This window comes from Pelobates fuscus, chromosome 4 (assembly GCF_036172605.1).
Source record: "Pelobates fuscus isolate aPelFus1 chromosome 4, aPelFus1.pri, whole genome shotgun sequence".
Taxonomy (NCBI): domain Eukaryota; kingdom Metazoa; phylum Chordata; class Amphibia; order Anura; family Pelobatidae; genus Pelobates; species Pelobates fuscus.
In genome coordinates, this window is record NC_086320.1 from 17,267,527 (window position 1) to 17,293,470 (window position 25,944).

Below are 25,944 nucleotides of genomic sequence, written 5' to 3' on the forward strand. Positions count from 1 at the left end.
TCTGTCTAAAATAAACTATAGATTTATCTTTTCATATATGAGTAAAGGGAATGTCACTGTTGACACTTTAGATTCAGAGTAAAATGTCCAAGTTAACTCCACTACAAATATTACAATGTGATAATGGGTCTTAGATTATGTTGTTTAGTTAAATTTAGTTATTACATTCATATCATGTAATATAGACAATGCTTTTGATACTCTTTGGTTACCTGGGCATTCGGCTGAGCTGTTGCATTGTTTATGTTCCTTGAGAGGTCCACTGCAGTGGGTGCTGTAGGATGATGAGACACAGAACCTGGTTCTAGATTTAAGCCCCTCACCACAGGTTGCTGAACAGACGCTCCATGGGGACCACTCCTCAGCCGGGTCTCCCCCTGTTAGGCCGATAAAATATTTTACTGTTATTTCAGCAACATTGTAATAACGAGAGTCATACAATAGAGTACAACCGGGCTCTATTTTAACTATTCTATGGAATCTGCAATTCACTCTGTTACCAGTTTATTGAGGTCACTAAAATGCTAACACAAAATTCTTCTCTCATTTTAGAAGAAAAGTGACTGCCATCAGTTACTAGGTTTCCAGACACCATTGCATGTATCAGAATTGTTCCTGTTATCTTCTTGGTACTGTGTAAGCACTGATTAATACCCAAATGTTCACTTATTGCAAGCAACATTTGATATCAACATAAAACAAAAGTGATATGAAAAAGGGTGGGAGATTTCCCACTGAATATGCCTCAAGAACATAGGAAAGAAGAGACTTGGTCATCATGAACATTCTCTTTAAATGAACTAATATCTGAGATGTCGCATTGCCCCACAGTCTGTAATGAATGCTGCCGTCAGACTGATTTTCCTCTCCAGTCGGTCCTCTCACACCTCACCGCTAGTGATGTTGCGAACACGAAATTTTCGGTTCGTGAACGGCGAACTTCCGCAAATGTTCGCGAACCGGGCGAACCGCCATTGACTTCAATGGGCAGGCGAATTTTAAAACCCACAGGGACTCTTTCTGGCCACAAAAGTGATGGAAACGTTGTTTCAAGGGGACTAACACCTTGACTGTGGCATGCCGGAGGGGGATCCATGGCAAAACTCCCATGGAAAATTACACAGTTGATGCAGAGTCTGGTTTTAATCCATAAAGGGCATAAATCACCTAACATTCCTAAATCGAAATGGATATGGATTGACACCTGACATATGGATTGACACCTGTCCTCAGAGACCCTGATACACACGGACAACGAGCAGAATAGGGACTGTTCCCCCTACATATGGTCACTTGGCAGATATGGATTGACACCTATCCTAATGATCCCTGATACACACTGACACAGAGCAGAATAGGGACTGTTCCCCCTACATAGGGTCACTTGGCAGATATGGATTGACACCTGTCCCAAAGCCCCTGATACACACTGACAAAGAGCAGAACAGAGACTGTTCCCCGTCCTCAGAGACCCTGAAACACACTGACACAGAGCAGAATAGAGACTGTTCCCCGTCCTCAGAGACCATGATACACACTGACAAAGAGCATAATAGAGACTGTTCCCCCTACATAGGGTCACTTGGCAGGTATGGATTAACACCTGTCCTCAGAGACCATGATACACACTGACAAAGAGCAGAATAGAGACTGTTCCCCCTACATAGGGTCACTTGGCAGGTATGGATTAACACCTGTTCTCAGAGACCCTGATACACACTGACACAGAGCAGAATAGGGACTGTTCCCCCTACATAGGGTCACTTGGCAGATATGGCGGGGTTGTGGGAGGAGGAGGATGACTTTCACCTCTTCCCCTGTTAGATTCCCGTTGTGCTGTGACATCACTCTTATATGCTGTGTAAAGCATACTTTTTAATTTATTTTGCAAATGCTGCATCCTTTCCGACTTGTAATTCAGTAACATTTCCGCCACTGTCTGCTTATACCGTTGGGGGTCTAGTAGTGTGGACACCCAGCACAGGTCGTTCTCCTTCAGCTTTTTTATACGAGGGTCCCTCAACAGGCACGACAGCATGAAAGACCCCATTTGGATGCCGAGCTACTCATTTCCCGTTCCTCCTCCTCACACAGAGCAGAATAGGGACTGTTCCCCCTACATAGGGTCACTTGGCAGGTATGGATTGACACCTGTCCTAAGGATCCCTGTATTGGGGAACATTGTCGCCCAAACTAATTTATATGCCCATCAATTCTGAGCTACAAATCCAGACTCTTTTTTGGCAGAGATACACACTGTGCCAGAATTTAAAGATTCTGGGCATTGACTATGCTAATGGGCATCATAAAGAAGCCCTCCATCTGCTCCTACTGGAGCAGTAGCCCCATCTGCTCTACCCCCATTTACTCCCAATGTATGTCGAGGAAGAGGTATGAAATTATTCTGCATTTCATGCACTTCAGCGACAACAGCCTGTGTCCCCCTAGGGAGCATCCCCAGTTTGACAGGCTGTATAAAATCCGCCCCATGATTACCCACTTTGCTGCCAGGTTTGCAGAGGCTTATACACCTGGAAGGAATATATGCGTGGATGAATCCCTGATGAAGTATAAGGGAAGGCTGGATTCAAGCAGTATGTTCCTTCCAAGCGCTCTAGGTATGGTGTAAAGATGTATAAGCTCTGTGATAGCGAGACTGGGTATACTCAGGCATTCCGGGTGTACGAGGGAAAGGATAGCCACCTTGACCCTTCAGGTTGCCCAGAACATATGGGAACCAGTGGCAAGATTGTCTGGGACCTGATATTCCCCCTGATGAACAAACGGTACCACTTGTATACTGACAATTTTTATACAAGTGTCCCTTTGTTCAAGCTACTGTACTGTTTTGATACAGTAGCTTGCGGCACAATTAAAAAGAACAGCACAGGTTTCCCAGGACAACTTTTACGCACCCGGCTACGAAGGGGGGAGACCTCAGCTCTGCGCCAAGAGGAGCTGTTGGCAGTTAAGTACAGAGACAAGAAGGACGTCCTGTAAGCCTGTGTACTTATGCACAAAGCGTTGTACGATCAGATTACACACATGTGCCATGCACGGCACATGTGTCAACTTGCCCAACTTCAATGCCGCCAACAAATTTGTTCCGTTGTCACAAACCACTTTGCCGATCTCCAGTTGATGCGGAGTCAGCCACTTTTCCACCTGTGCGTTCAGGGCGGACAGGAGTGCTTGTCCGGTGTGACTCTCTGCCTTCAAGCAAGTCAAACACAAGATGGCGTGACACTGCCGTATCCGGGATGTGGAATAGTACCTGGGGAGCTGGGGGGGGTGCCGTTGATGTGGAGCAAGACGCAGCAGCAGAAGAGGACTCAGCCGAGGAGGTTATGGAAGAGGATGGAGTAGGAGGAGTAGAGGAGGTGGCAGCAGGCCTGCCTGCAAGTCGTGGCGGTGTCACCAACTCCTCTGCAGAGCCACGCATTCCATGTTTGGCAGCCGTCAGCAGGTTTACTCAATGCGCAGTGTAGGTGATATACCTGCCCTGACCATGCTTTGCAGACCAGGTATCAGTGGCCAGATGGACCCTTGCCCCAACACTGTGTGCCAGACATGCCATTACTTCCTTTTGCACAATCGAGAACAGGTTGGGGATTGCCTTTTGTGAAAAGAAATTTCGGCCGGGTACCTTCCACCACGGTCCCAATAGCTAAAAAAAATGTTAACGCCTCAGACTCCACCAGCTTGTATGGTAAAAGCTGGCGGGCTAATAGTACAGACAAGCCAGCTGTCAGAAGCCGGGCAAGGGGGTGACTTTCTGACATTGGCTTCTTACGCTCAAACATGTCCTTAACAGACACCTGACTGTGGGCAGATGAGAAGGCCTGACACACAGACGCTTGGAGACAACTAACTGCTATTCAATCTATTACAGTGAAAAATGTTTTTTTGGTTTTTAAATGCAAGCTATTGGGACACCAGATATGAGTGGCACTGTGAACTGGCAAAGGTTGGCAGTGTACACGTTGTAGGCCTGACACACAGACGCTTGGAGACAACTAACTGCTATTCAATCTATAACAGTGAAAAGGTTTTTTGGTTTTAAACGCACGCTATTGTGACACCAGATATGAGTGGCAAAGTACACTGGCAGAGGTCTGCAGAGCACACGCTGAAGGCCTGACACACCCGCTTGAAGACAACTAACTGCTATTCAATCTATAATAGTGAAAAAAGTTTTTTGGTTTTAAATGCACGCTATTGTGACACCAGATATGAGTGGCAATGTGCACTGGCAGAGGTCTGCAGAGCACACGCTGAAGGCCTGACACACCCGCTTTAAGGACACTGACTGCTATTAGCTTACACTGGAAAACTTTTTTTCTTTGTAAAAGCACGCTATAGAGACACCAGATATGAGTGGCAACTGTCAAAGTACACTGGCAGGGGTCTGCAGGGCACACACTGAAGGCCTGACACACCCGCTTTAAGGACACTGACTGCTATAAGCTTACACTGGAAAACTTTTTTCTTTGTAAAAACACGCTATAGAGACACCAGATATGAGTGGTGGCACTGACTGGGCAAATGGGCACATTATCCACTGTGAGCCTGACACAGAAGCTTGCAGACAACTAACTGCTCTTCAATCTATTACCGTGAAAACATTTTTTTTCTTTTTAAATGTCTAGCTTAAGCTATTGTGACACCAGATATGAGTGGTGGCACTGGGCAAATGGGCACAGTATCCACTGAGCCTGACACAGAAGCTGGCAGACAACTAAATGCTCTTCAATCTATTACAGTGAAAACATTTTTTTTCTTTTTAAATGTCAAGCTTAAGCTATTGTGACACCAGATATGAGTGGTGGCACTGGGCAAATGGGCACAGTATCCACTGAGCCTGACATAGAAGCTGTCAGACAACTAACTGCTCTTCAATCTATTACAGTGAAAAAAGTGTTGTTCTTTTAAATGTCAAGCTTAAGCTATTGTGACACCAGATATGAGTGGTGGCACTGGGCAAATGGGCACAGTATGCACTGTGAGCCTGACACAGAAGCTGGCAGGCAGGCAACTGCAATTACATTACACAGAAAAAAAAAAGAAAGAAAAAAGCAGACTGATGTTCTAGCCCTAAAAAGGGCTTTTTGGGGTGCTGTTCTTACAGCAGAGATCAGATGAGTCCGTCAGGACTGTAGTGGACACTGAATACCCTAGCCTAGCTATCAATTTCCCTATCTAATGAACAGCAGCTACACTTTCCCTCCTCTCACTAAGCATGCAGCTTCAGAATGAATCTAAAATGGATGCTGGGAGGGAGGTGGGAGGGTGTGGAAGGGAGGGTCTGCTGCTAATTTGCTGGAATGTGTCTGCTGACCGTGAGGCACAGGGTCAAAGTTTGCTCAATGATGATGAATAGGGGGCGGATCGAACCGCCCATGTGTTCGCCCGCGGAGGCGAACGCGAACACGCTATGTTCGCCGGGAACTTTTCGCCAGCGAACAGTTTGGTACATCACTACTCACCACACATTGGCTCCCTGTATCCTATTGGAGTCAGTTCAAAGTACTAATCCATACCTATAAAGCATTGAACAATTCTAGCCCCTCTTAGCTATATTTTTGTATGCACTGTGACTATTTTTTGCTCTTAATAAATATCTCCTCACAGATTCATAGGTATGCCCCATCTCCATCTCTCTGCTCTGCCCATGACCTTCCCCTGTCCACTGCTCGCACCCGTATGGCCAACTCACGCTTGCAGGACTTCTCACTGGTGGCTCCATTTCTATGCAATAGCCTGCCTACAGCCATCGGACTCTCTCCTAGTCTTCAATCATTTAAGAAGTGTCTTTAAACCAATCTCTTTAGGAAAGCTTATGGCCTCCCAGAGTAACCTCTACCTCTCATACCTGTCTCTTGCTCTCTGCTAATGGGCAGCACTCTACTGTCTCCTCCAGCTCTGCTTCACTCCCACCTTATTTGACTGCTATCTTCTGTCCTATTGTGTTTTATACCCCACCTCCTATAGATTGTAAGCTCGTTTGAATGCGTCCTCCTTAACCTATCGTTCCTGTAAGTTCTTGTAATTGTTCTATTTATAGTTTAATTCCCCCCTCTTATAATATTATAAAGCACTGCGGAAACTGTTGGTGCTATATAAATGGCAATAATAATTATAAGAATAATAGTAGCATGTGGCAAATTGTCCCTAATGATAAAATAATCAACACCAGACTAATCTATTGAATTCAGCTTTTCATCTAATTTTCTTTGTATTAAATCCATCATTTGTCTCACATAACAAAGAGATCACAGCCACTTTCTACTGGATACTTTTGTCACCATCTAAATATGAAGATTACAGGGGGAAGAGCCAGCAACCATATTGACTGGATGTGTCTTGATGGTCCTCCCAACCGGCTGGAGAAATATCTACTATTATCACCCAATTTTCCAGTGATACTTCCCCAAAGTGTACGCAATACCTACCTCATAAGATGGGATGCAAGAACAAGAAATATAGGGCAGATAAGCCTCCAACAACCGCTGAAATAGGCAATATTTTATGGAGATCGCAGAATCCGATGAGGCCTAACATAGCACCTCTCTCCGATGGGCCCTCTAGGTAGTCTAGCGAATCATCCCTTGTTGACATACGGGAGCAGGAGAGACCTGTTGAGAAGCGGAGAGCTGACTTACCTCTAATAAAATCTGGCAATTAACTGGTGATGGAGGGTACCTTAAAGGCTCTCTTAGTGGACCTTCAATGCCATATAGCCGCTGACATCAATCTGTTAAAAAAGGATATAAATGGATTGCCAGTGTGCCTCCATGATGCGTATCTCTAGACCGTGGCCCACGAAGATCGCCTCATCAGCGTTGAACAAGAACTGCGATTAATAGAGAACACTATACAGCACTGCATGGTGGCCATGGAAGACCGCAGGCACTGGAAGAAGGTAAAGATCCAGGATCTAGCAGATACTGTTACAGTAGCAGAAATACCTCCCCTCATCTGGAGACTGCTCACCAACCTTTTTTTCAGCTAAACAAGCCAAGGCCATGCTGCTTGATGGTTGCTATCGGCTTCCGGTACCGCAATCTTGCACCATGGGAACCGGCAGAGATATTATAGTCAGGTTCCAGCACGGGCCGGACAGGCAAGCCCTCATGTTGGCGGTACGACACAAATCTCCCTACTGCTTCGATGATCTTGGACTAACATTCTACCCAGACCTGTCCAGAGCCAAAATGGGACTTTACTGTGACTTTAAGAATTACAGAGGCCTTGGAAGTGGCCGGAACTCTGCAAACACTGGGGCTGTCTACAAGCATCGGAGAACAACAGCAACAACCAGCATCGCCCCCACAGCATCCAGCTTGGGATCCTGCCAGGGTTCGCCATTCGTACCGGCTGCCAACCGGGAAAACCCAGCATCCACTGTGCATCCATCAGTATCCTGAACACTCCAGCTGTGCATATATCTTCAACAAGCACAGCTTCCTCTCATTTGTTATTGTTTCTGTTTATTTGCTTTGATTGCTATTGCTTTTATATTACCGTTGAAATGATACTTTTCAGATGGGTGCCCATTAATACAAGTCACTCACTACTTTCCATCACTGGTGTTCGGGGATTACTTCTCCACACTATATACCCCCACCCTCATTCCCCACAATCTCTAGTCATGATATATGTCACTGTTCAGCTCAGTGTGTGTCAGTCTCTTGTCCCACTATGTGGGTACACTCCCAGCCTACGTCCTTGTCACTATTTGAGGCATAATGCAAGCCCGTCCTCCCATAACATTTGAACCACCTAACAATACCCCGCGTGGGATGGTTGGCACGAATTAAAATATTAAGTAACTTGTTACTACTCTCATAAATTATGGAAAAAACTTGATCTTCATGACCAAGATCCTACTGCCGTGGCTAGGAGCAATTGTATTGTGATATCAAATACCTTGTTACTTATTTTTACTTACTTTGTGCCCTACCTGTAACATTTTGAGGAATAAGAATAAAAAATTATTAAGAAAAAAAAACACTACCTATACTATCTGTTTTTGCAGTTTGTTAGCTTTTTTTTTTTTACTTTGTATAAAATCTATAATAAAGTGTTAACTATCTTTAAAAAAAATAAAATTACTCAACTTTTGATCCAGCAGCCAATCATTTTTCGCCAGTGTTCCATTGGGGACTATAAGTGAAAATAGTCTTCCCTTCATGTCTGGAGAATATTGGCACATCTGCTTTGATTGCCATAAATATGATGCTTCTCATAGGGAAGCACTGGTTGATGCTTCCCTGTTAAAGATCAGTGTAGTGTAGTGAACCTTCTAGCTCTCTTGAGTGTCAGCTTGATTGAGACAAGGGGAGCATACAGTTGACCAATAAAGCACTTCAACAACTGCTTTAGGGATTCGGAGTGCCCTTTTACTAATATTAATAGCTTTGATTACATTAACAGTTTAGAATTTTGGCACAAGAAAAGGTTAAAGAAGAAAAAAAAATGAAACAAACAGCCTGCAGATGTTTTGCAGTTTAGTGACATCAGTGGAGGAGATAGCATAAGAAATAAAACAGATTAAATATCGCATTTAGCTGCTTAATTGTAAACTACTCTTTTGGTTGTTTGTCTTCATATTGAGACGCTCGTTAATTTCAAACTCCCCACAGATATGTTGCCCTTTTTTTTCTAATTTCAAAGTAATATTGCACATTTACCAGCTATTTCCATCTACAAACTCATCCTGGCTCTAAAAATGACTTGTCGGTCAGCAAACTGCTATCACAGCTGTTTTCAAGATGGTTTGAGGAATAATTGTCTTGGTTTTCCAGATCACAGCTGTGCACACTTCATTGAAATATAGGACATAGTTTGGTTCCCACTGGGAAGGCAGCTAAAGATTTTCTGTAAAAATCGCCATTAGCTTGCACTATGCAAAAAATAATACATATATATATACCGGATTTTTTCAGAATATAAGATACACGTGCAGTTTAACTAAAATTTAGAAGAAGAAAAAGAAACTGCCATAATTACAATAAATTTCAGCTTATGTGTATAAGGGATGTGCGGTCATAAAGGATGCCGTGTGTTTGGGAATAGTGGAAGTAGTGCATGTTGGTATAGAGGGCATTGAGTGGATGTGTGTGTGTGTGTGTAGAGGGGCTTCAGTGTGTCGTTATATGGGGAATATGGTGTGTGCTTAGGAAATGTAGTGTATATGCATGTGTGTAGTGTAAATGTACAGAGGAATGCTCTGAATGACAGGGACTTGGGGTAGGGATACTCTCAGTATGTTATTTATATATATATATATATATATACAAAGAATGTTTTGTGTAGTCCATCTAAGGCTATTGAAACAGCTAAACAAAGACTCATTGGCAATCAGACTGAGCAGATAATCCAGAGAAGTAAGGGGTAAGAGAATAAATGACTTGTTTACCCAGAAATCATCCAATTTGTATGCAGAGCAGAAGGGTAACAGCATATTGACCCAACATAAACAATATTGGAAGAACATCTGGCAGAAACACCAATGCCCAGTGGCTACTAAACCTGAATGCAGACTATTGCATGCTCCCAGAACAAGAATCTGCTATAATCACAGTACGAGATATCCAACATGGAGTAAAACACATGAAGAGTTGTCTAGCATCAGGACATGGCATGATCCACACCCACTGGATAAGGAAAATAACAACACTGCATGAATGCCTAGTAGCCCAAACAAACCAGCTACTGACAACAGAAAAGGTTAAGGTTCCTTGGCAAGGCCAGCCTAAATTTGGGATATACCACAGATAGTGAATCTGGTTCACACTGCAAAATTGCACCACTGGTTGGAAAAGCAGGACTGAAAGATAGCACTGAAGCACTAACCCTAGCAGTACATGAACAGGCACTCAGCACCAGCTCAATAGAAGTGGGGGTCTACCATACCAAAAAAGGCCAAAGGTGCAATCTGTGCAAAGAAGCCTTGAAGACCATCCAACATATAAGTACAAGATTAGTGGTGATAATGAATCTGGTTCACACTGCAAAATCAAACCACTGGTTGGAAAAGCAGGACTGAAAGATAGCACTGAGGCACTAACCCTAGCAGTACATGAACAGGCACTCAGCACCAGCTCAATAGAAGTGGGGGTCTACCATACCAGAAAGGCCAAAGGTGCAATATGTGCAAAGAGGCCAACATAAGATATTAGCAGGGAGAGCATACACTGAGAGGCACAACCAAGTTGTTTGGTTTGTGAAACCAAAACATCTGCACAGAATATGGAATAAACCTGCCTAAGTCCACATGGGAGATACCACAAATGGTAGCTGACAATGACAGTGCTAAGATACAATGAGACTTAGATCCAGACAGACAAGTAAGTACTGGCCAACCAACCTAAATCATGGTTGCAGACATGTGTACAATGGTGACAATAGATAACTGTGGCCGACATGTGGCAATATCCAGTGGCATAGCATCAATAAGAAGGAATATGATTTGGTAGACAAATGCTAAGTACTTAAAAAAGAGCTAGAAAAGATATGGAAAGTATAGGCAGCAGTAGTCCCAATTGTATCCCAGTTGGGGGCTGGGACCCTCAATTATGGAGAGTGGCTTCAGGAGATTTGTGGTGGGACATGTGAGATCTCTGTCCAGAATAGTGCAGTTGTAGCTAAGTTATAGCTAAGATATTGTACAGAACACTCACACTCCCAAGCCTCTGGTAGAGGACTAAGAATGAGGAATACGCATATACTACCTGGAAGGGTGAGAAGGTAAATTTATTTATATAGTTATTATATATGTTATTATAATGTAGTGTAATCTCCAAATACACTGATATTAATAATTAATTATAGTGCATTATATTAATGTATAAATATAATTGAGTAACAAAGATAAAATTAAGGTTTTGGGGGACATACACCCTCAGGTATTCTGCAATAGTGATATTGTTGAAGTTATCTCAGTTTACAACAACTACATAAATCTTGCAAAAACAGAACATTCATGGATATAATCTTTTAATGTAGGGTAATAACTGTTTGATCCAAGGATACATCTGACTGCCATTCTGGGGTCAAGAAGGATTTTTTTCCCTACCTTTTTGCAAAATTGGAAGTTCTTCAAACTGGGCTTGTTTGCCTTCTTTTGGATCAACAGCAAAAAACATATGTGAGGAAGGCTGAACTTGATGGACGCAAGTCTCTTTTCAGCTATGTAACTATGTAACTATGTGTAAATCAGCTTTTAGCACACAAGTTAAAAAAAGTGTTTTAAATCACTCAGGGTTACATAAATTAATCTATTACAAGTAGAAACAGTTGGCTGCATACTTCGGCCTATTGTGTTAGGCTCACCACTACATCAAAGTACCGCAAATATTGATGGGGTTTTAATGACCGCGAAAACTGCTCCAAGAGCCCTCACAAAGTTCTCTAAAGTATGAACCTAAGATTTAGCTTTCCATGCATGCCCAACAGAACATGTCAGTATATTATTCTCCATGTGCTATTTTGCGTTAGGAGGTAGGGATTTGCATCATATCATATCATATCATATCATTATTTGAAGACTGTTGATGGAGCAATGGAAGAGTCTTCTCAGATACACACCTTCCCTTCTAGATATGAGATGAAGATCTCTCCTATGTTTATGCACCAAAATATCAGATGCATATATCACCTCATAAACATCGGATCTCGACTTCATCTTCTACACATCATATGTATATGTCCCTTCCAAAACTTTAAATATTCTCTACTTCTAGACATCACGTTTGCAGTAGATATCCAATAATCATGTACCACATTCATAGACATCCAAAGCTCATGTTCAACGCACCACACCACACCACATCATTTTATGATTCCATTAAAATGGTGACTTGCAAATATAAAGTTGTTATATAGAGTTATTGAAGGCTATTTTAAGCAGGCTCAGCTAACCACCCAATAAAGTTGATTGTAGTAATATCCCATCTAAACTGTTTAGCAAGTGGCTTCCCCACTATCCAATTATCCAATCAGATGTATAATTTAACTCCTACCAACCTCAGCTTGACTTTCCCTTAGCATGATGGGACATAAAATCTCATCAGAGAATAATAAAGTGGTAATGGTGTTCCAGTAAGATGATTTGTTTATAATGCTTAGTATTATCTTTTATGATTTAGCAATTAAAACCACAATGCAGCTCAGTCCTGGCACACTCAGGGCACACTTTGCATTAGAGGAGAAGAAACATTGTGTCTCTGCCTCTATTTGCTATGTTCTGCTATTGAAGGATAATACTGATTGACAGAGAACCAAGATGGAGGCGCTCAGTTCCAAGATGGAGTTAAATGCATCAATATGAATTTCTACACGTAATTTCATTCCTCAGACACTAATTATATGGGATAAGCAAACATAATATGAAAAACCTAGAAAGCAATGATTCATCTTTCGTAAGTTTGAAACTGAGGCTTCATACTAAAATATTAGATTTTTCGACACAAATGTCTCTGCATTTTCAATGGTTCGCAAATTACATTCATAATGCTAAGTATCTCTTTCTCGTTATGTTTCAATGGCTGTCGTATAACACTGCAATTCAAAAAGAAAACATTTTTTTTTTCTCATGGTATTATTGCCATTTTAAGACTTTTTGTATGATCTTCATAAAATCTGAAAAGATCTATCTAATAGTCAACTTTGCTGTTTATTCCCTCTTTATCTCTTTGCTATCAATGATTCATTTCAGTCAGAAGAGTTTGCTTCTTCATGTAACAAAGCACTGATAAATGGTTCACATCAAAAGCAATATGTATTGGTGCTTTATGAAGCTGTTTGTTATGTTTTAGCATCACATAATCTGCACAAAAATGAAACACAACGAAGACTTGGGATGTTACTCTAAATCAGGGGTTCTCAACGCAGTCCTCAAGGACCCCCTACCAGTCCAGGATTTAGGGATTACCTGGGTGTGTCTAAAGTGTTTTTTTTTTCTTTTTCTAAACAGCTTAAACACACCCAGGTAATCCCTAAATCCTGGACTGGTAGGGGGTCCTTGAGGACTGGGTTGAGAACCCCTGCTCTACATGAAAGAATAAAAAAGAGAAAGGGATGAAAACCAAAAATGTACTGTAAGGAAATAACTCAATTTGACATTTTTAAATTGCAATTAAATGCATGTAATATTTTCTCGTTACACCCCACAGCACAGATTACTTTGGCAGCCCGGACTGTTCCAGGCTGCCTAATGTTAATTCTGTGCAAAATGTCTGTCTGTCAGTGTACGATAAAATGTAAGTCTGTTTAATAGACCTATTGTGCTTCTCACAGGCTGCAAGGGGAAGCGTTTGTCTCTCCTCCCTCCGTCTTTCATTATGCCCTTCCATCCACCCTATTCCGTTAATATTGCTATTTATTTGATTTTATTGAAATTACCTCTCTCTTTCCCCTTGCATAGTCTCTGAGCCGGTGGAATTGTTTAAATTACATTCTTCATTATGAGAAGGCTTTGATTGGACCTTGCAAGGCCCTCTGTGATGTCGGATCGAGACATGGAAGGCAGTGCTCACAGCTTTTATTTTAGAAAGTGGGATTGGGCAACTACTGAACAGTAACAGTAATTGGGTATTTTAAATGGAAAATTGACTACAAAAAAAAAAAGTTTGGAGTAACCCTTTAATGGAAGATACATTTACACTACGAAGGTTTTGCTTGTATATTAATAGATAAGTACGTCTTTTGCTCCTATACTGCTAAAATCACTTATACCCATCTCATCAATTTAATGTTGTATTACCCATAAAGTCGTGCTTGCTTTCCTTTTTAAAAAGGACTTATTCATACAGATTGCTGTTGCTAAGTTTAACACTGCAAAACCTAAACCACTTAAAAAGTCAGCTCACACAGACGGCTTAATGATTGTCCCAACCCATAATTCTCCTATTGACAGGCCTTACCTGTACTATGCTATTTAGAAAACAGTGCTGAATCCTCATATGTCATGACTTTGCCTAATCTGATATGTATGCATGAGTTTGCTGCAGCTGTTGTGGCTCACCAAACATGATTGTATCAACTATAAGCACATCAAAAATAAAGAATTATTAAAAAAAAAAAGGGTTATTCAGAAAGGAAATACATGTCTGCAGCAAAGTTTAATTAAAATGGCAGGCCTCTCTTTAAGTTTGTATTAAATCCTTGTTCAGTACAATCGCTGAGTGTAGTTTTACTGCTCTATATGCCCCTTCCTTACATTCTGTTGCCATTTTTATGAAGCTGCATTGCTACAAATGCCATTAGAGTCCTTAGAAATACCTATAACAGGATAATACACTCCCAAACGGCCAATTACTAATATGAATAAAAGGCAAACACAACACTGCAAACGTCCAGCAGAATGTCCTTCTCTACAGATTCAATACTCAACAAGTCCAAGGTGCCAATCCAGCTGCAAAGTCTGGCCAAATCCCAGCCCTTTTATAAACACCTAACTGAACACCTCATTAGTGATACCATCATTTCATCCCCCTTTAAAGGGACACTCCAGACCCCAAAAGCATTTTAGCTTGCTTTATGTGTGAAAAATTACATAATTCAAAGGAAATTAGAATTTTTATACATTAACCTGGTTACATACCCCCCTCCCCCTCCCAATTCACAGCTGTCAATCAGGAAATTTTACCTTTTGCTTCCTGGTCTGGTTAGCTCAGTGGAGCTAAACTTTAGAGCACATGCCTTGCAAAGACTTCTCATTGAGCAGCATTGGGAAGTATGTGATTGGAAAGCCACATAAAGTCTGGGCGGGTTACAAGGGCTGTAGACAAGAGATCATTGGAAGTATATCTACTAAACAGTGATTTTTTTTAAAAAAATTTACTTTTTGGCAGAGGGGTGGCCCTTTAAAAATCAGGTCTTAGGCTTAATCTCTTATATTATGATATACAGACATAAAGTAACACGAGTGTAACATGTGATTTTGTAAAAGCTACACACATACACACACATTCAGAGACATATACACACATTCAGAGACACATGCATGCGTACCCTTGGGTTGAATACATTTTTTTTTTTTCAGACTAAATTTCCCATTGGACATGTTTTCAATAAATCTAGCAGAATTAAACAATCGTATGCTTTTATCCAGTATTTTATTGTCATTACAGCATATCTCAAGAACATTCAAGCCTGTATCGGACCTTACATGGGGGTCACTGACTGAGCCGTAAATGACCTAGACTTTCAATAATCTAATAATAGAGTTTTTAGATATAGCAGACCTCAAAGATTAAACAAGTGCACTCGGAATAAAATGAAACAAGCATTAATTGGAACCAGCACCGTTTAGCACTGTGCATTATTTATAGCTATGCACACTGTATGATTTCTAAGAAATAACTCTATAGTGTTACATCACAAGGTCTCCACATTTTAGCACATTTTAGCTGTAGAGTGAATGCGATCACAGTTACAGCTGGATGTTACATCATGTGTCACATATAAAATATTTAATGCCACTCATATCCTGTGGTTAGAATAAATATCCCCTCCTCCATTTGTTAGACCACTAAAAATAATTTAATGATCTCACATCTTACCTATTTGGGGTGCGGGATACCCAAACTGAAATTGATCATCTGTGTCTTCTTTTCTTTTATTATCGATAGATCTCAGGGATTGACTTCTAGAATCATATTTTCCAGCAGCTGCAACAAAGATATGACTAGTGTAAATATCTAGATCACAAAAACTGGGAGTAACACTACTTGATAGACGAGGTTGTTAATTGCAATGACCTTCGATCCAGAAGGCAAAGATTTACTAAACAGTGACAGGTTGACGTGTGGACACTAAGATTAGAATCCCAGGTTCCATGAGTCTCGTTTTGTATCACTTGTGGGTTACCGGCACTAAATATGTCACAATTTCAGTAAATCTCACCACATTTAGACATTTGATCAACTCAGATATTCCTGCCGTGTAGAGTGAATCTGTCACATCACAAATCATACATTTTGCAGAACAATATTCTTAATAAATAATTACTTTGGTGTTTTTCCACATGCTGTTGAACTCTACTTTACTGAGATACAGTTGTCCCTAATCTTTAAACCAAATATTATTGATGGATTTCATTTTTTTTTTTTATCTGTACATTTTCAATTTTTTGGGAAATTCGATTTAGTTGTTAGATGGTGGCTAACAGTTAATCTGTAAGTGTGCTACCTAGTGAAGGTATGGTGCCAGGGATGTGCCAATCCTCATGGCTCTAATGTTACCCAACTCCACACCATAAAAGCTGTCAGTATTATAATAAATTCCAAGTAAATTGAAAAACACATATCATATTAATAACTTTTTTGATTTGTTTCTGGATTTATTTTTGTTATTCTGTCTCTCACTGTAAAAATACACCTACCATTAACATTATAGACTGATCATTTCTTTGTCAGTGGGCAAACAGTCAAAACCAGCAGGGGATCAAATACCTTTTCCCCTCACTGTACATGACCACCTCACCCAGGGACGTTTTAGCCACGAGGCTAACAAGGCATTTGCCTTGGGCGGCATTATCCAGGGGGCGGCAAAAAAAGCTGCCCCCAAATGCCCAGGGCAAATGTCTTGTTAGCCTTGTGGCTAACTGACATGCCGGTCGGGCTGATGGACTGGCTGATGGGCGGGCGGCGCTGGCACGCGGGCGGCTGGCGAGGAAGCATTTCCTCTGAGCTGTCTGCTCAGCTCCCTCGCGCACTGCAGAGTGAGGCTGGGAGCCAGAATATGACGTCATATTCCGGCTCCCGGCATCACTCTGTAGCGCGTGAGGGAGCTGAGAAGAGTGCTCAGGGGAAGTGCTCCCTCGCCAGCAGCCCGCCAGCGACGGCCGCCCAGCAGCCACTGGACCCCCCAGGAATAAGAGAACCCCCCCCCCCAACATTGCCAAAGGTAAGGAGGCTGGGGGGGTTAAATAATAAAAACAATGTGTTAATGTGAGTGAGTGTGTGTGTGTCTGTTAGTGTGTGTCTGTTAGTGTGTGTCTGTTAGTGTGTGTGTGTCTGTTAATGTGTGTGTGTCTGTTAGTGTGTGTGTGTCTGTTATTGTGTGTGTGTCTGTTATTGTGTGTTAGTGTGTGTGTGTGTGTCTGTTAGTGTGTGTGTGTGTGTGTGTGTGTGTGTGTGTGTGTGTGTGTGTGTGTTAGTGTGTCTGTTAGTGTGAGTGTGTCTGTTGGTGAGTGAGTGTGTGTCTGTTAGTGAGTGTGTCTGTTAGTGTGTGTGTCTGTTAGTGTGTGTATGTGTCTGTTAGTGTGTGCCTGACTGTGTGTGTGTGTCTGTTAGTGTGAGTGTGTTTGCCTGCGAGTGTGTGTGTGTCTGCTAGTGAGTGAGTGTTTGTCCGTTAGTGTGTGTCTGTGTGTGTCTGTTAGTGAATGTGTGTGTGTGTGTATGTTAGTGTGTGTCTGTGTGTGTCTGTTAGTGAGGGTGTTTCTGTTAGCTAGTGTATGCGTATCTGTCAGTGAATGTGTATGTGTGTATTTAAAAGGCGGGACGGGGGGAAGGGTTGGGTGGGGGCATGTGAGCAGCACAAAACCAGGACACACCACTGACCTCACCCCTAACACACACATAACATAACTTGTTTTAGTTAGCACTGTCTCTGATGTGATGTTCCAGGATGTTGTGAAAACCTTAAACACAGTCACTGATCTTATATTTAGAAGAGACTGAGATGTAGAGATGGGTATTTGCTTTACAGCTTAATTCAAATCAGCCAACAATTACAGCCCTCTTAAAAGTGTTTATTATTATCTGGTTTGGCATGGTATAATATGAACTGAAAGGAGGCATTTTCTTGATAATTTCTGGACCTATTCTGAAAATATCAGGTTCTTCCTGTCCCTATTAAAATAACCCTATTTATTAAGTAACTTTCCAATGTTATTACAGTGCATATGAATACAGATTACAGCATCATCTAAAGATGTAAAACTAATTGAGAGGTGAATCACTTCAGGCGACCTCCTGGGCTCCCTCTAGGGTTAAAACCACCATCTAGCCCCCCTGTACCTGTCATGCCTCCCTAAATATACTAAAATCTTACTTGTATTTTGTTTCCTTTGCTGACATCATCAGAAGTGGTGGCCTGATCCAATCACAATGCTTCCCCATAGGATTGGCTGAGACTGACAAAGAGACACATCAGGGGCAGAGCCAGCATGATTCAAACACAGCCCTGGCCAATCAGCATCTCCTCATAGAGATGAATTGAATCAATGAATCTCTATGAGGAAAGTTCAGTGTCTGCATGCAGAGGGAGGAGATACTGAATGTTTGGATGCATTTTAGGCAGCCATGACCCAGGAAGGATCTCTAGCAGCCATCTGAGGAGTGGCCAGTGAAGTTATCACTAGGCTGTAATGTAAACACTGCATTTTCTCTGGAAATAAAAGTGTTTACAGCAAAAAGCCTGAAGGTAATGACTCTACTCACCAGAACAAATTCAATAAGCTGTTCTGGTGACTATAGTGTCCCTTTAAAGGAGTCCATGAATCTAAATAGTTACTGTAACAGCCCAATGTAGATAGTACATGTTTCTTTTAACGTAATTTTTTAAAAGGAAACTGTTACTTCCCAGTATTTTTTAAGATGTTTACATTTCCCTATATTTAATGTGGTATGAAAAATAAAACAAACTGCAACTGAGGGCCTCCATCTTAGCTCGTTGTCAATCATTGTTATAAGCTCTGTCCTTTGCCTCAGGTATTAATTACAAAGAAAGCTTGCAGAAAAGCAGAACAATTAAACAATGCTTTTATTTCTTCTCTTCGTTTGCTATGTTTACTCTGGCTTTGCCTTGTCTGAACTGGATTATAATGTCATTTGATAAATCTTAACTAAAATGTTTAAGAAAATGTAGATTTTCCTGTTATATAAGATTTTCAGTTTGTTATTTCATGGTATAAATTCCGGAGAAGTGACAGTTCCACTTTAAACAACATTTTAAGACGTCAAACTGTTAGTTCCTGTCAATATCTTGGTATGCCAATTGTTCCTAATTTCAAAATAAAACGATGTAATATTTATTGTTTGATAAGGTTTTCACATGATTCAATATATTTGGATAAAACTTAAAAAAGGATTTCATATTATTAAAAAAAATTTCATGGCCGGGACTGTTTGACCAAACCACAAATTGTGGTCACCTACCAAGACCCCACGTTTTTTTATGTTATGGTAGATTTGTTTGCTTATTTAACCTAATTAAAAACCAAAGAAAAGAAAATGTTACTTGCGCTTTCTCCTTAATCCCTATGTATATTTAGACAAATGGAGGTCATTTAGTTGCTCCAATGGCCATTGGAGGGAATGCCCGCCTGCCAACGTCAAGGCAGACCCCCCTAAGCGGGTCCTAACACTGACCCTTCAGCCTGCTTCCTTGAGCTTCTGGCAAAGATATCTCTAATGAGACAGAAAGGGGTATTTTTTATATACACCCCTATACTTATTAACCCTTAATAGGGAACACATGGGATGGGTAGCAGCATTGTAACCAGGCTGTGTGATGCAAAGTAAATACAAATACAAAAAGAGAAGTCCTGCGCTTAGTCCCATTACTACTGGGCCAGCAGCAACGACTACAATACACATCAGCCCCAATATATAGTAAAAACCAAAGATAAGAAAATGTTACTTGCGCTTTCTCCTTAATCCCTATGTATATTTAGACAAATGGAGGTCACTAAATGACCTCCATTTGTCTAAATATACATAGGGATTAAGGAGAAAGCGCAAGTAACATTTTCTTTTCTTTGGTTTTTACTATATATTGTGGCTGATGTGTGTTGTAGTCCTTGCTGCTTAAGCGCAGGACTTCTCTTTTTGTATTTGTATTTACTTTGCATCACACAGCCTGGTTACAATGCTGCTACCCATCCCATGTGTTCCCTATTAAGGGTTAATAAGTATAGGGGTGTATATAAAAAATACCCCTTTCTGTCTCATTAGAGATATCTTTGCCAGAAGCTCAAGGAAGCAGGCTGAAGGGTCAGTGTTAGGACCCGCTTAGGGGCGGTCTGCCTTGACGTTGGCAGGCGGGCATCCCTCCAATGGCCATTGGAGCAACGAAATGACCTCCATTTGTCTAAATATACATAGGGATTAAGGAGAAAGCGCAAGTAACATTTTCTTTTCTTTGGTTTTTACTATATATTGTGGCTGATGTGTGTTGTAGTCCTTGCTGCTTAAGCGCAGGACTTCTCTTTTTGTATTTGTATTTACTTTGCATCACACAGCCTGGTTACAATGCTGCTACCCATCCCATGTGTTCCCTATTAAGGGTTAATAAGTATAGGGGTGTATATAAAAAATACCCCTTTCTGTCTCATTAGAGATATCTTTGCCAGAAGCTCAAGGAAGCAGGCTGAAGGGTCAGTGTTAGGACCCGCTTAGGGGGGTCTGCCTTGACGTTGGCAGGCGGGCATCCCTCCAATGGCCATTGGAGCAACGAAATGACCTCCATTTGTCTAAATATACATAGGGATTAAGGAGAAAGCGCAAGTAACATTTTCTTTTCTTTGGTTTTTACTATATATTGGGGCTGATGTGTGTTGTAGTCCTTGCTGCTTAAGCGCAGGACTTCTCTTTTTGTATTTGTATTTAACCTAATTAGCCTATTTTGCTTAATGTTGCACTTCTTAGCCTCTCTTCACTACCACACATACAGATGATGCCAGATATCCACACGTAACACACTCACGCCTCTGCCACCCACCCGATCAATTACCTCTCTCTCCCACCCCACCCCATCTGCCCTAGGCGGATGCTAGACAATGCATACCCCCAAACTGTAGACAGACAGGCGTAACTCACACCCAGCAACCAGATACTTCACAAGCCACACACCCACTTACACGGCTACAACGAGGAAACCGCACCCCATCACGGCACAATACACTGGGCCTTACTCAGCCTTCTAACTTTCGGAACAGCCTACTACAAGCATAGTGGGGTATACTTTATGGCACATATGCCAACAGCGCAAACTTAACCGCTTAGCATGCCACACATCAAGTATCAATTGGTTATTCTAAAACCTATATCATATTCAACATTCAAGCACACATAGGTTAACCAGCCGATGTTCTCATTAACCTGCTTTACCATGTGTACATATTTTATTTAACGAACCTACATGTTACTAGTCTATTTCATCAAAATATAAAATGTGCAACATCTTAGCTACGCCAAGAACAGCTATGTAATTGCTTGCACACGCTGTTATGGCGTTGCAAAAGTGAATGTAATCTTATGCACAAGAAAAATAAAGAATTAAAAAAAATATATATTTTAAAATATTTTTATATTTATTTTACACATTGATATATTTCTATATATGATATATGTTTTATATGTTTTGTATTTTAATGTTTTGATGTTAAAAAAATAAATTATTAACTCATTTTAAAAGCGTATCCAACAATATTAAATCACGGCCTACATTCCAAGAATCACACCAAGCTAGGTATTCTGTTCTTAAACATATTTTGCTCACATCCTGGCTTGATTTCTGTTTGAACATATTACTTTTATTCCTCCCTTCAGGTAGACCAGGTAGCCTTCTCCTAGACTTGATTTACTGTGAATAAACTTCTAGAAAACAGCAAATCTATCATGAGCCCTACAAACAGTTCTCCCCCATCAGAATATTTTTTTTTTTAAATGAATTATAAAACATTTGAAAAATGTCAGACTGTAGCCATAAATATGTCAAACCACCAGATCCTCTACCAACAGCCATAGCATGGTTAAATTAACTGAATATATTTCCTATTCTAACTAATCTTTATGCGCATGTTTGCAAGTCTAATATATAACTGAGTGCATTATTCTCTGTTTGGCTATATGCATTCATTAATTGGTGTACCTAATTAAAAGAACACTGTAGACACATTACAACTTTATCTGCTTGAGGTTGTTATAATGCCATTCATGTGCCTCGTTTTTCCTACCCTCCACATAGCATGCTGATTTTGACGGGCTTGCTCCTTGCCCATCGTGAACAAGTGCCTTCATGGTGTTGTACGTGTTCCTGAACATAAGCACAGCACTACACATCACAGCAACATTTTACACACTGTAGAGTGTGGTAAATATAATAAAAATATAAACAGGACATGGAGGAATTGGTCAAAAAAAAAAAAAGAAAAAGAAACCCTTTAATTTGTACAGTACATAGTGTTTCTACTGTTGTGGTGGCATTTATGTTCCTTTGTTTTTTTTTAAAAAAATCTGTGCTACTAAAGGTATACAACAAAGAAAAAAAATAATAAGCCCTCATAACACAGAGTCAGTCAGTCATAAAACCTACTCTTTATAAGCTGAGACAATTGCTCTGTGTTCCAGAGAGGAATAAATAGAGGATGTGGGCTTGGGTCACGGAGACCGTTGAGGTGTATCTTTGTATAAAGCATTATAGTGCATTTAGTGACATAAAATCAATACATAAACACTGGCCATCCTCATCTATAGGCCCGCATGAAGTCGGTGAAATGAAATGGTTTAAAATGACTGTATTATTGTCATATTGCAAGCACTAGAAATCAATTTGGTTCAGATGCTCTTTAAAACAAAGTGGTCTCTTGAACATTTGTGCTCATGTGATGCTCTTCCTTCATTGCTACAATTTTCTGAGAAACCGATACGAAGTCTCAGCAACACCTAGAGAGGTTTCCAATGCACAGTGTTACTATACACTAATACCATAACCTCCTGATGGGAATATATATTCATCATGAGAGGAACAAAATCAGATCTAATGGGAAAGGTCATCCACCTATACTTGGTCATGCTTTGATTCACCTTAATGGCTATTTATTCGCAATCACTCAGGATGGATTTGACTGATCAAATTTTCTACATTTACATCAAAATGAAATTACTCAAAATCATTTTGAACTGAGCCAAGCTGGGCCTCCACTAACTTCATTGTATTCCCATCCCAGAGGAACTCAGCACCCTTGTGCTTTTTATTTCAAACAAAATGCCATTTGTCTGAATTTTGGGCAATTGTCAGGTCAGCATAATTGTGATACTCTGAATCATCACATGACTGAATCACCAAACAACCAAAACAGAATATTCACAAACAGGTTTGTTTCATGATACAGAGTTCTGCTCATGGTGCCAATAAAAAGAGAAGCTTTATAGGAAAAAAATGTTTGATGGTCCATAAACCATTAATCAGCTTTTTTGTTATCAATCATCACCGTTGGAACTCCAAATCACAAATCCTCACCCATTGCCCGAATCATTTAGTTAAATGTCCACATGCCTTAAGAGTCATGGAATTCTGACAACCCATTGATCTGCTTAAATTTGGACGAATTGCAATCTGTCTGAAAGTGAAGTCTTGTCTAAAGCCCTTAAGAATCAACAACAGATATAGATTTAACAATGGATTAGCTGAACATTGGTTTGAAAGACTTAATGCAGATCTGTCATATATTTGTTCTTGTTATTTTATCCTATAAAATTATTTATTAACAACTGGCTGTATAAGTTTCTTTATTCAACTGTGTCTATTTTTGAAGTTCATGTTGTGCATAGGTCAGGGCAATTAAAATCATGGGCTTTACTTCATAGTTGCTAAATTAAAATGCAAATTGCTTCCCACTGCTGCGTAACCCAGTCTATTGCTGAGTTCTGCCCCAATGAAAAAAATACAAATATAAAAATAAAAATAATTCAGCACAAACCTTTGTTTTATGATCCTTTATGTAGAAAAGAAAAGTTACGCATAGTGAGCTGCGATATAAACATGGATAGTTACAATTATGACTGGGAATTCTGGATCGTTGAGAAAGAACAATTATACAGCTATATAGTCTAACCAATCCAACAGCCTTGAGCAGAAAAAAAAATAAATGAATTCTTCTAAATAATGATGTCAGGGAGGCTATAATCTTCACATAGACAGGGTGGTGAAGGAAGGAGAGCCATGGTGATCATTTTTTGGTTTATTCCCTAAAAGACACGTTGATACAGGTTGAGACATTTCTCTAAAAGAGTCATGGTAATACATTTCTAGTTTATTGGTGATTTTGTTTATATTTTGCATTGTTTAACAAAAATTGTAGTCCAGGCAGTCAAGGATCGATTCAGCAGGTTTATTGGAACAGAGTGCAACGTTTCAATCTCAAGTTTGTGGGATCAAATCATTGCTCTTTGATCCAATAATCCTGCTGAGTTGATCCTTGAGTGCCTGGACTACAATCTTTGTTCAACTATCACAGGAGGTGTAGCCAACCCCAGGTCTGGTTGCACCAGGATTGTAATAAGTGTGCGGTATTCCTCTCTTTTTTCGTTTATATTTTGCATTGTGGCATTCAGTTCGCCCAGTTACTAATATACAATTAATAGATTGTCAGATACTCCCATGGTCAGTGTGTAAATCTAACATGTATTTAGGGTTATTATGCATTCTCAATAATAGATGACTGTTTTATCTTTTTTGGTTTTTTATTTTTCTGAAAAATAAGGAAATGTTCAACTAAGTTAATGGAATGTGAATTCTTAAGGTAATTAAAGGTGTCTATTTATTAAACAGTGAAGTGCATATACAGTATGTGCAATAGCAAGACCCTGAGGAGGTGGACTAAAAGCTAGCAAGATAAGAGGCATGTGTGGGGAAGTGCAGGTGTAATATGGGGGAGTGGTAAAAGAAGGGACTAAGGGGCTGGACTATATATATGCAGGCATTTTGCCTCCTGACTTCAGCCATCTTAGAATAACGACTTGGTAACAGCTTCCCACCCACCCTCCCTTGTTTGCTATATGACACTAACTCTTCTTTCTTTTTTCAGCTAGTGGTTAAGGTCCTTGCCAATCCAGGCTGAAGCAAGAGAGCAGGTGGAAGAAGGAAGGTTGGGGCTGATCCCTCCCCTAACCTCTGGTAAATGGTTGGACATTCAGACGTGCCCACTGAGCCAAAGGCCGGCTAGTGGTTGGTATGGTGGTAAGTTAAGGCCAAGTTGGAGGCCAAGTGGTGGTTATGACAAGGGGGGGAGGGCAGGCGCAAATCTGTGGACAAATCTGTGGTTAAATAGTATATCATGTTGATATTGTTAGTAAAATGGTTATTTAACCGCTAAAGATATATTTGTAAAATTATAAATAAAGCTGTGGCCTGTTTTATATCACAAATATGTCTAAGGTTTTTATTGGGGCGGGAATGGTTGGTAAAGAAGGTTGGTCGCACTACACGGTAACCACTACCTGCACACATGGACACAGAATTCTTAATATTACAAACTGCACAGGTGGAATGATTTTATTTATGTTTCTGGACTGGTGATTTGAATTTAAATTTTTTCAGCAATTCATAATTTAGTATGCAAAACACACATTATCAATCAAATGTTTTTGAATTAACATTGATATATTAAACCCGAGGCTAAACATAACAGGAATGCACTAGTTGAAATGTGGGACCTCCTTCCTTCCACTAGATGGCAAACAGAAAAAAAGGCATTGACAACTTCTAATGCTGCTTGCCAAATTCCCAAGGGGCATTTCTTATTTAAAAAAATTAGGTGATAGGGAAAAGAGTAACAATTAGCTTAACGTGGTCAATATGTAGCACTTAATCATGAGTAAAATGAAAGGCCTATGATTAAGGGTTATACCGAACGCACTCAAAACTCGTCACTCGTGCTCACGATGTGTGATTTTTCTACTGTGTACCTGCAGCTGATGTTGTCATGATAAATGTACCTTAATAACTTTGCAAGCAGTATCAGTAGCTGTCGGAACTTTATTTAATGTTGTGTTCATTTCTTAACCCCGTTGGGAGAATAACGTTTGAAGATATATACATTTTCTGGATGGTCCTCACCAATTACAAAAATAATAATTAAAAAAAAAAAACAGTCAGCATCCTGGCAGCTCCTACAAATGGAAACGCAGCCAATAGGAAGTCAAGTTT

At 40.4% G+C, this 25,944-nt stretch overlaps 1 protein-coding gene across 2 annotated transcripts in view; it reads right to left on the reverse strand.

Annotated features, from left to right (window-relative positions):
* ADGRB1 (adhesion G protein-coupled receptor B1) overlaps nt 1–25,944 on the reverse strand; it is a 500,908-nt gene that overhangs the window by 218,041 nt on the left and 256,923 nt on the right. The window contains exons 4-5 of one of the 2 annotated variants that reach the window (XM_063451000.1): nt 15,570–15,677; nt 213–377 (exon numbers count right to left, since the gene is read on the reverse strand). In XM_063451000.1, the coding sequence (XP_063307070.1) occupies nt 213–377; nt 15,570–15,677 (273 nt within the window). The remainder of the gene's footprint in view (nt 1–212; nt 378–15,569; nt 15,678–25,944) is intronic. The other variant, XM_063451001.1, reaches the window with a different exon arrangement.